Here is a 16723-nt window from a genome sequence, read left to right as displayed (position 1 = left end):
ATTGCTGCAAAGTATTTTCTTGTTAGCTTAATCAAGGACAAACTATTTTGTTATAATTATTATAATTTAGGCCTAATAGTCTGTTAATATCAGTGTCTGAAGCAATTGTGTATTTTTTAAGATGCTAACCTACGTTTTGTTCATATAACATGCGAACTGTGGATTAATTTTAGCTTTGTAAAATGTAGAATCCAGCTGCATAGATGAATGATGAAGTAAGATGTCTTTTGATGATTATGTCTGTGTCTCTCTCCTACAGAATGGAAGTGCTAAACATGAATAATTGGGGTTTCTTTTTGGTTTCATAAAGGTGGAACTTCGAGCTACATGTAACAAAATTACAGTATTCTAAGAAAGCTGTTAAACTTACTGAAATGTAGCGAAATGTGAAAATAATGTTTATATAAAACTTTTGATACAGATGCGAAATTTAGCAAACATGTAGAAATTATAGCAATAATGGAATTTGATGTCTGGTTTTTGTTTTTACAAACAACACAGCGTGTGGGTTTTTAATAGCGCAAAATAGAATTTGCCTTCTTTTTAAGGGTTTATTCTTTGTTTTATTTTTTTATGCAGGTTGTTCCTCACAATGGCTACATTAGATTTGTACATATTTGGCAATATTAGTCTTAGAGAAATACTCTGCTAGGGTCGGATCGTCACGCCATTAACTATTTTATGCACTTATAGGTCCTTTTGGTTGGTAAGCAATTTGCAACAGCTTAAATTCCATTTCTCATAAATGTTTACAAATGAAAGAAGTAATCAATTAATTGAATTTTATTCCTGGAAATTGCTCAGGAGACTAAAATACTCCAAATTGCCAGTCTAGTCTCTACAAAAAAACTACATCTTTCTCTTTTTTAGAACTTTCCACAGTAACAAAAGCCTTCAATAACTTTCTATTGCAAATTGTCAGGAAGACATTACAAAAACACACATTACACATGTTTCCCTGCGACTAAAAATAACAACAATGCTTGTGTGGACAAATATTTTAATAAGAGCATCACTCAACACTTAGCCCTAGCTTGGTCCCTGCATCTGCTGTGCCGTACAGTGTGTACCAGCCCAGGGGGTAGTCTGGGTTTCAGACTCACCTATAGAAACTGTAGAAACGCAGCGATATCAGACTACGGTCTTCGCTTGAGGGAAGATTGTCTTGGGTTTCATGAGGTCAAGCCACAATGCGTGATCTCCCCATCTCAACAACAATGGCAGGAGCCTAGCCCAACTGGCCTAACACTTAAACGAACAAAAATTCTGTCGATCAGCGAGGTAAAACTGCAGGGGTAGTTCTGAGCAGATATCCCCCACTTTGAAGGAGTTTATAGATCAATTTTGTGGCTGAGTTAGTTTGCAGTGATCCATACAGCGTAGACATATCTTAACCCAATATCATGAGATAATGTATGCGCCAACGAAATAAACATCATGTTTTAAGGTATTCTAAGCATTACGGTTTGTTAAACTCATAACGCTCATAAAGCCAAGAGTTTGAAAAAGTCCAGTGTTTTTCTCCCAATCAGGCTTTGTTCCGGCTCTGACTTGGGCTCCATTATTTAGAGCAATGTACATTTTGTATCTCTGTACCCCCAGAACAAGACGAAGCCTAAGCCGAGATTCGTAAAAATTCCTCTCCAGTTCCCCTTTAACCTATTTAGTCTCTACCTAAAGGAAAGCTTTTCAATCCAGCATAAGATTACCAGCGCCCAACCTCACACTCATATTGCTGTAAACGTCAGTTCATGTACATATGGCATTACCTGAGTCTTCCCAACAAGGGGTTGACATTTCCTTTTTTAAAGGCATGGATATATATGTTTAGTAATTGTGAATGGCCAGTATTCTCACTTGGTGTATCTCAACATATATGCATGCAATATACAAATCTGTGAAAATTTTGACTCAATTGGTAATCGAAATTGCGAGAAAATAATTAGAGGGAAAAAACACCCTTGTTGCACAAAATTTGTGTGCTATCATATGCCTAAGAAAGGCTTCAGGTTTGAAGTCTTTCTCAGACTCAAATATTTGCGTGAGAAAGTACCTCTCTTTAAAACACTAAAACACTGTACTTCAGAGAGTCGTTCTTACAATGTTTTATACTATCTACAGCTCTCCAATGCTCTTTACCAAGTAAAATTTTTGCTAATATATCTTTAAAAAGTAATTACCAAGTGTTTCCAGTGTCTTTAAGAGTCTAAGACTCTGGCAAGGAAAACGAGAATATAGACTTAACGAAGACAGCTTACAGATGAAGTCATGGTGGTTTTGTATAAGCCTAGGGGAAGCATCTAAGATATCATTGCTCTACATTACTTGCTAGACATCTTGAGTCTTGAGATTAAGAATTCTACTTGGTCATATTTTCTTCAGAGTTTGTGATTTCTTCTGATTGATGAGTGGAGATGTTTTTCAATCCAAATTGATATCTTTATTTAATAATCCAGTAACAAACCACAAGGTTTATTAAATAAGGCGGTACTTATATTACAGGTGATTTTGTCTGTAGCATAGGTCTCACCATTTATATCTTTGCTGTGAATTTGAATTGAACAACTGGATATCATGAGATGGTTGATTTCATGAAATCTTAGACAATGAAAGTTTGGGGATAAAATATTAGGGAATCCGTTTATAGAGGTGTGAGGTATCCAATGTACAAGTTGACTCATCTAAAATTAAATGTTTTTCATAAGCGGTCAATCAAATTTAGTAAGGGGTACAATCCAGTACATTGGATACAAATATCATTTTCAGAAAATAGAATTAGCTGGTGAAAACAGCTGACCGAGCAAAAGGACCCCTAGTAAATGCCAAAAATAGTTAATGACCTGATGTTTCCAACAAAAATTCAGACAAAATTTGTTTGCACACCTTATCTGTTTCGTTTTCTTGATTATTCTTGAGGTCAATTATGTTTGATCTAACACAAATTTACTAAAAAATATTTTTAAAGATGATTTATCTTTGGTGTGTTATTATAATTAAATCTTTATTTCCCAGTTACACAATGAAAGTTTTTCTATATAGAGAACTGCTCCTCGCAAAACCCATAGTATATGACCACATAAAATGAGCAAAGTATCCAGACATTGTGCATCTGCTCCCTGTCAGCCAGTATTTATAATGCACAACGTATGGTAAAGGTGAGTTGCCATTGAACAAAGACTACCACTTTACCTATCAACTCTTTAGCATAAAGCCATTTTCGATATACATGTACCTGCAGCCTTGACAATGTTCATGTACATAATCATGGTTCAAAGGTGAGCATGTTTCCTGAAAATCATAGTGTTTTGCCAGAGGAGTGTCTTGGTATCTTTTGGTCACCATGTTTTACATTTTGACACCCTATTTTAAATTTAGACACCCTCTTTTACCCCTTTTTTTACATGTAAATGTATTGTTAGTGAACAATTTGGACACCCAGTGTTAAATTTCAAGAAAATGTTGATATAAGCCTACTCTTTCAATAATAATTGGAAATGATTATGGTTTAGGCTACATTGTAAATAACTGTTTTGTTCATTCTGAACCCGAAAAGTGACGCTGGAATTGGGGTTTTTTCTTCAGATTTAATCTATAATCTCATAACACTTGCCCCTCCTCTTATTCCCAATTGCCAATTGGGCTAAATTTCTGCCTTTTCATTATAAAGATAAACATCACACAACAACAAAACAAAATATCCTGAATAAATACCTAGCTACAAAAATGGCATTTATTCTAATTTGGGCTAAATTACTGCTTTTGTTCAACGCCAGAGAAAGTGGGTAGAGAAAAAAATCACATACAAAAACAACTTGCACTCCTGAAAAAATACGGGAGTTGAAATGCAAAAAAGCCGAGTCCCTCTGTAATATTTAGGTCAAGCCTACCTACAGGATGAGTTTCTCTCAGCTCAAACAGCCCCGACCCCAGCTTCAACTAAATGACTAGAGTAGCCCTAAGCGCTCAAACTGCAGTTTCTTGGCTTGAATAGGTAAAAAGGTACAGGCAAGCCATAAAAGGGGATAAATAAACGGTCAACGTTAACCGCTATAATGGGAAGGAGTGGAATTTGTTCACCTTTTCTTGCGGCACATAATGAGGTAGATTTACAAATCAGTTTTCTTCAGTTGTGTTGGTTTGAATAATAAGGAAACCAAGGTGAGTGGAAATGACACAATATTTCCATAATCAAAACAAAACCAACCAAATTTTCTTTGTCCAAAACTTAAAGTCAACAGGGTGCCTCATAATGAGGTAAACTTATTTGGTTGACATCATGTGAGGTTGGAAATCTACAAAGTGCACGTTGTAAATCAGCAGAACTGCCTTAGGGGTGGGACCAAGCAAGTGAAGTTTAACCTTAGCTTCATGATTTACTAAGTAACTTCCTTTCTCAAACAAAATCCAAGGTTGTGGGGAAACTCAACATCCAAACTGTTGGATTCTGATTTTAGAGGTCTGCCTGATCTCATGTAAATCATTATCAGTTAAAGCAGTCCTTAGTCCCCAGAATTCAACAAAACATAATGATTAATGGATTGTAATGTTTGAAAAGTATGTTCATTTTGTAGTTGAAGCTACTTAGCACCCACATGACCCTGTTTATCTTCACATACTGTAGGCCTACAACTGAATCTTGTGGGTTTGGTTTGATCAAGATTCACTAAGCTTTACATGATAAAAAGGCAGGGAAAAAAGTATAAAATTATTAGGTCAAAAGTTTTTCTAAATTAACAGAATTTGTACAGATAAAAAAAAAACAGGTAGGATGAAAAACATTAAAGGAACACGTTGCCTTGGATCGGACGAGTTGGTCAAAACAAAAGCGTTTGTAACCGTTTTTTATAAAATGCATATGGTTGGAAAGATGTTTTAAAAGTAGAATACAATGATCCACACAAGTTTGCCTCGAAATTGCGTGGTTTTCCTTCTACTGTGCGAACTAACATGGTCGGCCATTTATGGGAGTCAAAATTTTGACCCCCATAAATGGCCGACGTGTTAGTCGATAAGGTAAAAGGAAAACCACGCAATTTCGAGGCATGTTTGTGTGGATCATTGTATTCTACTTTTACAACATCTTTCTACCCATATGCATTTTATAAAAAACGGTTACAAACGCTTTTCAAAGACCAACTCGACCGATCCAAGGCAACGTGTTCCTTTAAATTCTGACACAGCATGGCTAGATCTCTCTACCTTGTTACAAATAATGAGATGCTTTTAGTATAGTTTCCAAGTGATCTACGAGGCATCCACTACACACAGTCCTCTGCGGAGATTTTTTTCCTTCTCTCTAACGTCGTCTTTCGCTTTAGGGAAGTCGTATTACTGATTACATACTTCATAAGTTAGATCAGTTTTGTGGGGCATCACTTGAGTGAAGTGAAATTAATGAATAATATTAAATCAGTGTCCGTTATGTTTTGAGTTATTCAATTCGAGGATGTAATATTTCTAAATTTGCAAGTATTATGTGTTTCATATTACAATGAAAAGGATAAAACCATTTAGTTATAAAGATTATATCATAATGGCTGTATTAGGCTACACCTTTAGTTTTAGATGTTTAATCAAAAACTGCCAAGTGTCCTTGTGATAAAGAGGCAATTTGGCCAGTCCGAGCGATCTTGTTACAACGAGAGTTGACTGTAGTTGTATTTTGTTTTACACGACTGATATAAAAAGGTGTGGTGAAAAGAAGGTGTTCCTAAAGATGCTTCAAGATGAACCATGAATGAATGCGAGTGTAATATCACAGAGCTACTTAAAGCCATTGGACACTTTTGGTAAACAGTATTGTCCAAAACCCCACACTTCGTGTATCACAACTTATATACAAAATAACAAACCTGTGAAAATTTAGGCTCAATCGGTCATCGGAGTCGGGAGAAAATAACGGGAAAACCCACCCTTGTTTCTGCACGTTTCGCCGTGGCATTTTATGTTTAAAATAAACCTGTAATTCTCAATATATCGAAAATTGACAAATGTTTTAATGTTTTCTCAAAAAGTAAAGCATTTCATGGAATAATATTTCAAGAGAAGTCTTTCACCATAACCTTCTGTAAACCCTGTAAATATTTGTAATTCTGTAAACTTTTTTTTCTTCGTCTGTTCCAAAAGTGTCCAGTGGCTTTAAGCAGACAGTAGTGCTTAACAAGTTTCTACCAAACAAGATAGGCAGGAATGCAATGATAAGAGAATAGGAGAGGAGCTGCACAAAAAAAAAGAAATGTTATTAAGAAATAATAACGCTTATGAACAGACAACAACCAGGTTGCAGCAAGCACTGCACAACTACAAGCAGTTATAGTCACAAGCCAACATAAAGGGCTCCAGAAATTTAGTGAAATTTTCAGGTCGTACTCTCCTTAGGCATTCTGTATTTAATTTCTACAGTGGTCTCTCGCATGTGAGAGCGTGTTTTTTTGTATTGTGTACAGGCCAAAATGGCACTCGGAGCCATCAGTACTATTGGGTTTCTGGTTGCGTATTAAATATTCATATACCTTCAGCCAGGTTTTAACGTTAGAAGCCTGCTGGCCATGTTTCCAATTAGTTCGGCCATATTTGGTGATGGACCCACAAAAAAAAGATTTAATGCAAACTCAAAGTGGTAGAGATCATTAACATGAACAATATTTTTTGCATGGAAATTAATCCTTAAAAATCAGTGTGGAATACATGTTGATAGACTATGCAAGGGTTTAAACGTCAGGCCAATTACTATTTTTTGCATTTATACCATAGTTCCTTTTACATGTAGATGGCAAACAGTTTGCAACAGCCAATTCTATTTTCTTGAATACATGTTGCTTTAACATTTCCCTGGTGTCAAAGGTTTATTTGATTATAATGTCAATTATATTCAGCACTGTGGGAAATAATTTTGATTTTATTCAATTCAATTCAATTCAATTTAAGGACACCTTTAACACAAACAAGGTTTCTATTTCTCAGGTTATTTAGATAATTTCCTAAACAAAACACAGTTACCAAATTTCAAGAGTTTGAAGTAATTCTGCAAAACCACAATGGGAATAGATTGCAAAAGTAATCCATGTGTTTTTAATCTGTAAGGTTTTAAGCGCCCAACAGAGTATTTTAAGTAATTCCCCAAAGATATTTTAAAAACCCAAGGAATTTTCTTCAGTCAAGACATTTTCTTGACTGTACTCTTACAGTTCAAGGATCTTAACAAGAGGAAGTCTAGGTAGATCTGGGCTATTAATCAGACCTTACTGAAGTAGGTTGGGTGATTAATGGAATGAATTCAACTAGTCGGATAACAGCGGATAAATTCAAACACGCTCCCTCGTTCAATTTCCACTTACATTTATCGCCAACCATGCTGCTCATTTATTTTAACTTGACTTGTACGGCCTTTAGTAGTTTATAGAAATCCCACACTTTATAGTGCTAGCCAGAGGGGTGTCTGGTGCGTTTAAACACCCTATTCTAAATTTGGACACCCTGTTAACATTGCAAATGTATTGTAAGTGAACACGTTGGACACCCAGTTTTTAAATATCCAGTATTTCAGTTTTTTCTTGTAGTGTGTATTATTACAGACCTAAGAGACAGACCTATGTTAAATTTGCATTGGGGATAAAGAATACTAATTTTGGTTTTTATCCATACACCGATGTGTGTTAGCACTGTATACTCAGTACTTTCCCGAGTCCTGTGAAAAAATATCACAGGCATGTTACTCGGGTGGGATTCGAACCCACGACCCTTGCAATTCTAGAGCAGTGTCTTACCAACTACATGTAGACTACCAAGGTTGCCTGGTAGCTAGAGGCAGTTCGAATCCTATGCTTTTGCAGCGGGTACAGCAATGATATAAGAGATGTTAAATTTGCATCGGGGATAAAGAATATTACAGACCTACTAAAGGTTGAAGTAGGTATAGTGTTTCGCTGAGAATAACGAAAATTTTACACATCAATTCTAAACTAGTTGTACTTCCTCTCCAACCCAAACATGCCAAACATGCATCCACCTCAGCTGAAACCGCTCCAGTGTTTGTATTGTGTATCAGGGGCTTTGTTTATCAACATGATCTTGTCAGTCTGTAGTGTAGGTTTGTCTGATGTGGTTTATTTCACTAGATAAGACCACTAAGGTGTCAACAACATTGGACTTGTAAGGTTTTTGTTTCATGGAGGGGCCTAGAATGTGTGAAGTGCTTAGTGTCTCTTAGTGTAGGTTTTTATTTTCGGATACAGAATACTATCAAGTAATAATAAACCACTAGGGAAACTGACTGGGTTAACAGAATAAAATCATTACAAAGTAGAGTTATCAGTTCATAGTGTTAGCCAGAGGGGGAATGTGTGTCATTTGGAAACCCTGTAAAATGTCATTAGCGTTTACATGTACTGTTATGTGAGTGAGCAATTTGGACACCCAGTTTTAAAATATTATGATACCCTTTTTATAACAAATCCTTGCTAAAATCTTGATTACTCTGAACCAGAACTAATTGTCAAAGATATGATACAGTATGATGTTTTCATCAAGTTTTTCACAAAATACTGTTACTTTTAGAGGGTTTTTTAATAGAAACTAAGACACTTCTGATGATAATTTTTCTGATCAGCTTTTCTCTATGGTTATAACAAAAATTGTGTTCACCTAAAGTAAGTTAATTAAATCATGTACTTTAAGTTGTTGAAGTATAATTTCAAAGTTATTATGTTCAAAGTTAGTGTAATTTTTGTGTTGTGATGGAAACAGAACCGCATCAACATTCGTGTTCTGTTTCTATATCCGAACTGGGTTCGGTACCAACAACAAATAGCTTTGTCAAAATACATAAATTTATGATGAAATTGGTCGTCCAGTTACAAAAACAGGAGTCATCGAAAAATGTGTGGAATTCTTTTCATAGGAACCTTGGGCACTTGTTTTGCCTTTAACTTCCCCTAAACACATAATACTGTCAATAAAAGCTACTTAAGTATTCTTGGGAGGAGAGAAAGTGGCCGCTATAAGACAGGCCAGACACTACCACTGGAGTAAAAATCGAACTTGTTACGCAAGACGTTTTGTTGTGTGGGTACAACAAGTGTACAATGCACCAGCCATTGCATTGGAAACATGGTGGGTGGATGCCGGAAGATTTGGGATGTGCAAGAATTAGACTCATCCAAAATAAGATTAGATTAATGGCTCTATGTGAGGTTAGCTAAAGGAAGTTCAGATAATCTTCTCCATGTATGGGTAGGTTGGGTGGAATTAGGGAGGATAAGTACCGAAGATTAAAAATTGTTTTGGTTGTGTGCGGGTTTGGGTACCGTTGTCTACGAAGGAAACACGGCAGGCGAGCATCGACTAAAACCGGCAGCAGGCGGTATCCGGCAATACACAACACAACATTCCACTTTCATTTTGGAAGTAAAATACGAAAGGCTTAAACTTATCTTTATGTTTCATAAACACATACTCCATAACAATAATAAAACCTAAATACTTTGGGGAAAATGTAAATAAAAAAAAACATTCTCTTGAAACAAAATACAAAATCTAAAATTATTTCCGAAAAAAAAGGCCCGCACAAAAAGTCTCAAGAAAAACAAAATGGGAAGACAAAAATTAAAACTAACTCAAATTTCTTGAAAAAATATGGTTACTGATACAAAATATATAAACATGAAAACCGTTCGATATTTGAATAAAATGTTGTAAAGACTTACTTTGAATTTTTGTCCCAGTGAATTGTCGCCAAAGTCTTCGCCAGTGACACTCGGAGCAAAAACAGCAAAATGTTAAATACAAAAATCCATTTGGGGCTAGGCAAGTTCCAATCCATTTCTCTCAGTCGCCTTTCAAACATATCCAGAGAAGAAACTTAATAAAATGGCAAATGTGGGCAACAAGTCCAGTTTATATATTCAGACGGTCCGAGTACAGCAAGACCGTCCGTGACCAGAGCACACACGTGTGCCGTGAGCAGACGTTTCAAGCACGGGGAAGAATTCACTGTAAACACGGTGACACCAATCACAAACTCAACATCAAGTTCCTTTGAAGCAGTCGGAATTTCCTCTTTGTAGACAATGAAAGCCGCAGAAGAAACCACATACGTCTGTTAATCTGTGTATCCACAATTGGTATCAGGTATTTTAACTTTTATTCCTGGTCCACGAACGGTGAAAAATAACAATAGACAATCGAAATTCTTGCTGAAATTAGTGACAGAAATACTCTTTCAAGTCCATACACACGTACGCTGTGAATGTATACACTGTGTGTGGATCACTCGCGTGTATATTGTACATGGCATGCGGTTATTGTATGCATTGCAATATGCGGCGTCTTGGTTGCTGCGTGTGTATTGGTCGGTTTATGAATAATGAATCATGTGCGTGACTTTTTTCTCATAAATATTCATGAGTTACTTAACTCTTCCGTGAAAGGCCTCTGTAAAGTAACAAATCCACCCATTGTTTAGATTTTTTTTGTGCTAATTATTCCTACTGAATCTCAAGGAAAAGGGAGAGGATTTTTTGAGAGCTCAGGAGTGTTTTTACCAACTGTTTTGTTGACAATAAGTGACGAGTGTACTCGAAAGTTTTTCCCATTTTTTGTCACTGGCATTTCAAACCCAACAGAGGGCGGTATAGCAAAGCTTAACGGTCGACATGAATAGCGAGTCCTTGAAAGCTTTGCCAATGGGGCCTACTAGGCCTACACAAGTTTATAATAAATAAATTGAATGGGACACCAATTTTATCTTTAGAGCTTCAAAATTATAGTGTTAAATTGAAAAGTGCAACTTCTAAAATGGGTGTGCCTCTTTAGAACTGTCTTTTGAAAATAGACACCGTTTTTCAAGAGCAGGAGTTTAATAGAATTCAATGATGAAGGCTGGGTGATCGAAATGTAGGCATACAGTTGTAATTATTGTCGAGGTTCTGCACAAATTTGTCGGTACTCATCGAGTAACGACGTTTACTTTCATCAGCTAGAAAGTGTCCTAGTATACTTTCAACAAAAATTCTCACTGATCGTAACTATCACTAGGCCTACCAATGCATTAGAGATAGAATGAAATGCTGTCAAATTTGATGGCGCAAAAAGCAAGGTTTATTTTAGCCTATGTGTGCGTCATACGAACAGAATTTCAAATCGTCAAACAGATGATAAAATATTAAGATATCAAGAATAAAGTTCCAACTTGAAAGCACGAATTTTTGCATTCGAGGACGAATTGTAGCATTCGAGGACAAATTTTCACATCAAGCAGTTTGTTTACTGATTAGAACAAAGCAATCTCAACAATCTGAGTGGATTTTCCTCAGAAGCACCTGCCGTGTGACGCGTCTATTGGACGGCGGAAATGATTGACGACACCACGCTCCCTTGTCGCTTCTCGGTCGTAATTCATCAAAGTGTCAAATCCTTCGTAAAAAAGTACATCCCACATCTCCCGTTACACTTTAATTACCAACAAATACCTGCATGCAAAAAAGGGCTCGTTAATCGGTATCATGGAGAAAAATTGTCTGGAGAAAAAATTGTAGGTTGATTGAAACTAATACGGGTAGGGAGAGAGAATGATAAATGAATGTCTTGCTAGAAGGCTTTGGTGGGAGTGCCGAAGTCTACAAGATTGTTAACATTCCTCAGGATGATAAAGAAACTACTATCTAAGTTTCTAAAGGAACTGGGGTGGATTTCACAAAAAGTTAGGACTAGTCCTAACTTAGGACTAGTCCTAGGAGATATTATACAAATGGCATATAAAAAATAGTCCTAAGTTAGGACGAGTAGCTGGTCCTAACTCAAGATAAGACTAGTCCTAACTCTTTGTGAAATCCACTCCTGGACACCTTTGGTCATTATCGAAAAACACGATTCTCACTTGGTGTATACCAAAATATAGATAAAATTAACAAATCTGTGAACATTTGGACTCAATTGGTTATCGAAGTTGCGAGAGAATAAAGAAAGCAAAAACACCCTTGTTGCACCAAATGTGTGGGTTTTACGTTTTTATAATTATTTGAGTATATAGTTACCAATAGTATCAATGCCTTTAAGAAACCATTAAAGCCTCTGCCTAACCTGACGGCTTCATTATACTCTTTTTTTGGTATACATAGACTGACTCATTTCCCTCCATCTTCTGTGCTTATTATTTAGCTTATCAGAAATATTTTGTATAATCTTGAGAAAGTATTAAATGTTGACTTGACACCCCACTCTGGTCACATGAAACACGTCAAGTTTTGACTTGTAAACAATTTTTATTTATATTTTTAAAGATTCATAGCCTGTCTTATTCTAAAACGGGTTTTCTCTCCTAAAAAAAAGCATTTCTTTATATAATTTTTGTACGGTTTGAAAGAGAGATACTTTATAGTTTACCAAATGACTCAATAAAAAGACACAATTTCAAGAAAGTATTATTTCAAATTTATTTAATTTGAATAATAAACAAGCACAGCAGCAAGCTGTAATGGCCGATATATTATTGTGTTGAGTATAATTAATTAATATAAATTCAATTGAAATGATTAAGTAAATTATAAAATGTCACAGACCCACTAGTTCGGATTCCTGACACCCTGTGTACCATTACTTTTTACAAGTTATCTATCTCTTAAGAAAATTAATTAATTTATTGTTTTTTATTATTATTAAGTAAGTAAAACTAACAATGGTCAGCTATAATTTGTATCTCAGTGCTCAATTTCATAGAGCTTTTGTTCGGCACAAAAAGAAGCTAAGCACAACAAAATGCTTACTAGAAAAAGGTTACCAGCCAAACTAACATGTCACATGTACAACCTGTAACTGGTCCTCTGCTCATTTTTGCTTAGCAGAATTTTTTTAAGAATGTTTTTTTTTCTGCTTAAAGTAGCCCTTTGAATGATTTGAATTTGTTTGATAACAGTTGTCATAGATGTACCTTATCTTTACTCAAGAGACTAAACTTACCAGAAGCATAGGTACATCACCTTATTGAGTTATGTGTACCCTTCTATTGATTCCTACAAAGTAAAATTATTACAAGCTAGATTTGAACTAACTGCTCCCAATACTGATCAAACATTATCTTAATTTAAAAGTTTGCTACCAGTGGCATACCTTTTACCACAATTTGATTACCATGTTACCTTTAAGTTTGAGGTCGACTGTATACAAAAAGTAATTGTAGTTTAAGTTTCTCTCCTTTGAGTTTTTAGAATCAAAGACAAAATCTCTCCTTCAGAAGTACACTTTGTGAAAGGTGGGCTTTTACTTTAATATAATAAAAAGAGATTTAAGTTTTTTTCATAAAGACATTATACACAGGTTATTAAAATAACATACTAACCATAATTTGTAAAAGTCTAGCGAGCCCCCCCCAAAAAAAAACAAAAAAAACCAAAACACCCAAAAACAAACACAAAAAAAACAAAAAAACTACCCCAAACCAAATGAGTTTTAGGCATTCTGATTTCAACCAAAACAAAAGTGTTTCTAAAATCACAGACCTGATGAACCAAACCTAAGACTTAAATCCAATAGAATGTTGAGCAGCATTGTACACTTGTTTCACAAAGAGACAAAACTATTGTCATTCAAACCTTTGTTTTGACACATTGTTGAGTGAAATGGAAGAAAAACTACTAAAAAATATATTTACAGTTTTTGGTCAAATTGATTGGAATAAACAAACTGTTTACAAAAAACAAGGGATAGAGTAATTTAGCTGTTGCAAACTGTTCACCAACCAAAAGACCTAGGTATAAAAGCAAAACATAGTTGGTGAATTGACTTTTCAATCCTAGCAGAGTCTTTCTCAAAGGCTAAAATGACAACATAATTTACATAACCAGCCGTCGATTTCACAAAGAGTTGTGACTCGTCTTATCTCGAGTTAGGACGAGTTATACGACGAGTAACTCGTCCAAACTTAGGATTAATCTTAAGGTCTGCATGCTACAGTGCGGGGTTGGGACTCATCCTGAAAACTGCAAACATATTCTACAATACAGTTTTTAAATTCAGTGAAAAAAATTATAAATACAAAGAATTCTATACACAAGAAAATGAATTACAACTGACGTGGTCTAAGGTCGAGTTTTGGTATACAAGCAACTAACTTCCTGGGGCCATTGCCAACTACTCCTGGGGATGAAACAGGGTTACCCCCTGCTTGGGTATCTTCCACCAGAAGCCTGGCTGGTAGAGCAGAAAGCACTACCTCCCCAACTTTAACGAAGCAATCATGGTTAAGTGTCTTGCTTAAGGACACAAGTGTCTCGACCAGGACTCGAACCCACACTCTGCTGATCAGAAACACTAGGGGTCGATTTCACAAAGAGTTAGCACTCGTCTTATCTCGAGTTAGGACGAGTAACTCGCCCTAACTTAAAGATTAATCTTAAGGTCTGCATGCTACAGTGCAGGGTTGGGACTCGTCCTAAGTCCTAAGATTAGTCTTAAGTTAGGAAGAGTTTTGTGAAATCGACGGCAGAGCTTATTATAAAATGAGTGAATCACAAAACTGAAGTTGACCTTAGATTTTTCTTTAAAGAAACACTTGGTAGCAACTCAAATAATACAAAAGTAACCATCATTTAAGTATAATATCTATTTTTGTTTCCTATAAGGAAAATCCAGAATAATTTTTAAAAGGTTACAAAATATCTGTTGACATGCAAAGGTAAATAAAAAACTCAAGAATATTTTGTACAAAAAGAAACTGTGTTTTATACTACTTTGCCACAGGGATTTGATCAACCCAAATATCCCAAACGTGACAATTTTCACACAAGCGGGATATCAAAGGTCTTTAGACCAACCTAATTGTTCCATAGATAATCATAAGTTCCCAATATTGTGATTGGCTGGATTCCCAATTGCTTCATTATTATAAAATATACAAAGCTTATCCATTGGCCAGTGAATCCATTATGCAAATGAGGCTATGTAATACCCATTTTCATCCATTTGTACTAAACATTTCTTGTGATTTGCAGTTTTTCTAGGGTATAAAAAGCCAACATCTTTTTTACAAGAAACATGCAAATTTTTATTTCTCTTTTTGCATATTTTTACTACAAATGTTTTCATACTGTTTACTCATTGGTCAATAAGAATAGCTATTCAATTAAACTTAGTAACACCTGTTGTGATTGGTGTGTTTGAACCTAAGACTCGCTGTGATTGGCTGGTTGTTTCTAATCCCGTTTAAGGACAGCATGGTAAGCATTTCTCAAGAGAACATAAGGGAAGCATGATTCCAGAAGGTCCTGGGTTAAGAACGGGGAATCCTTCACGATCTGGAAATAATAACAAGATTTATCAGGTGTTACTTTTGCATCTGGGATAAATAACAATGGTCACTGGGCCTTAAATCATATATATGCGCTACTCGGCTAAACCAATCACAAGAACCATCTCGGCCCTCACAGGTACCCATTTACCCCTGGGTGGAGAGAAGCAATTATAGTTAAGTGTCTTGCTCAGAGACACACGTGTCACGACCGGGATTCGAACCCACACTCTGCTGAACAGAAGCACCAGAGCTTGAGTTTGGTGCTCTTATCCACTCGGCCACGACACCCCACACCCAAAATAATATATCCAACCAAAGATCAAATTAAAGGTCATCATTCTCATGTTCAAGGCCTTACATAAACAAGCCCCTCATTACATCATAGACATGCTGTATGTTGGTGCTGAACAGAGACATCCTTTCTTATTCACCATACTTTGTAATGCCGACAGTAAGCCACATCAATTTTTTGCCGATAGAGCCTTCTCAGTATATGGACCCAAGCTCTGGAATAAACTTCCCAATCACATCAGGGACACAACATCCTTCAACACATTCAAGGCAAGTAGGATTTGAAACTTTGCATGGTGGAAATAAGATATAGAAGAGTTTACGGTGACACCATGTAATGACTATCTCTAATTGAGTTGGAGTGGTTCTGAAAAGAACCGTTGGTTTAACTCGACATTTCGATCAGTATGCTCTGATCGCATTCTCCAGAAGACGATCAGAGCATACTGATCAAAAAGTCGAGTTAAACCAACGGTCCTTTTCAGAACCACCCCAACTCATTTAGAGATAGTCATTACATGGTGTTACCGCAAACTCTTCTATACATTCAAGGCACTTATGAAAGCCGCCTTGTTTCAGGAGGCCTACCATCAATGACTTATTTTTTTCTTCTGTGCCTCAGCACCTTTGAGAAAGCCTTTGATTCAGGCGCTTTAAAAACTATTTATGATTGATTGATTGATCGATCGTATAACCATGAAATAAAACCGTAACAACTTGTTGTTGTCCTAAGGACAAAACCCTTAAATTCTAGTTCTTCAGTCAGGATGAGGGTAGCTTTACGTACGCTGGTGTACGCCTGGAGTCGGAACCAATCCATACGGAAACCTCGGGAAATCAAAGACGTCTCCGAATGTTGACAAAACCCTTAAATTCTAGTTCTTCATCTTACCTGGTCCAGCAGAAGATACAGAGATTCTTTAGCTTTGACTGGAATCTGTTTCCCTGCTTCGTTGCTCAGCGACAACAGACTAGATGACGCCAACTATATGGTCACAAAAAAGGATAAATATTAGGAAAGCAAAAAGTACTTCAAAAATCAGAGTTTGTTTTTTACCCCCTACATCAATGTGTATCAAACACTGTAAGAATAGTGCTTTCCCTAGTTCTGTGAATCCACAACCTTTACTTCAAGAATGGTTGAACCTC

At 36.1% G+C, this 16723-nt stretch overlaps 2 protein-coding genes across 4 annotated transcripts in view; both read right to left on the bottom strand.

Moving 5' to 3' along the window:
- LOC139942996 (ephrin-B2-like) overlaps positions 1 to 10250 on the bottom strand; it is a 155023-nt gene extending 144773 nt beyond the window's left edge. Inside the window, exon 1 of the mRNA XM_071939811.1 lies at positions 9705 to 10250. Coding sequence (XP_071795912.1) covers positions 9705 to 9844 — 140 coding nt within the window. The 5' untranslated portion in view covers positions 9845 to 10250. The remainder of the gene's footprint in view (positions 1 to 9704) is intronic.
- A 2167-nt stretch (positions 10251 to 12417) lies between these two features.
- Positions 12418 to 16723, bottom strand: part of LOC139942905 (nck-associated protein 1-like) — a 30149-nt gene continuing 25843 nt past the window's right edge. For all 3 annotated transcript variants that reach the window (XM_071939725.1, XM_071939723.1, XM_071939724.1), the window contains 2 exons: positions 16467 to 16559; positions 12418 to 15287 (listed from right to left, as the gene is read on the bottom strand). In XM_071939725.1, coding sequence (XP_071795826.1) covers positions 15186 to 15287; positions 16467 to 16559 — 195 coding nt within the window. In that variant the 3' untranslated portion in view covers positions 12418 to 15185. The remainder of the gene's footprint in view (positions 15288 to 16466; positions 16560 to 16723) is intronic.

The sequence above is a fragment of the Asterias amurensis genome, chromosome 10 (assembly GCF_032118995.1).
Source record: "Asterias amurensis chromosome 10, ASM3211899v1".
NCBI lineage: Eukaryota > Metazoa > Echinodermata > Asteroidea > Forcipulatida > Asteriidae > Asterias > Asterias amurensis.
This window is presented reverse-complemented; position numbering and strand designations above follow the sequence as displayed.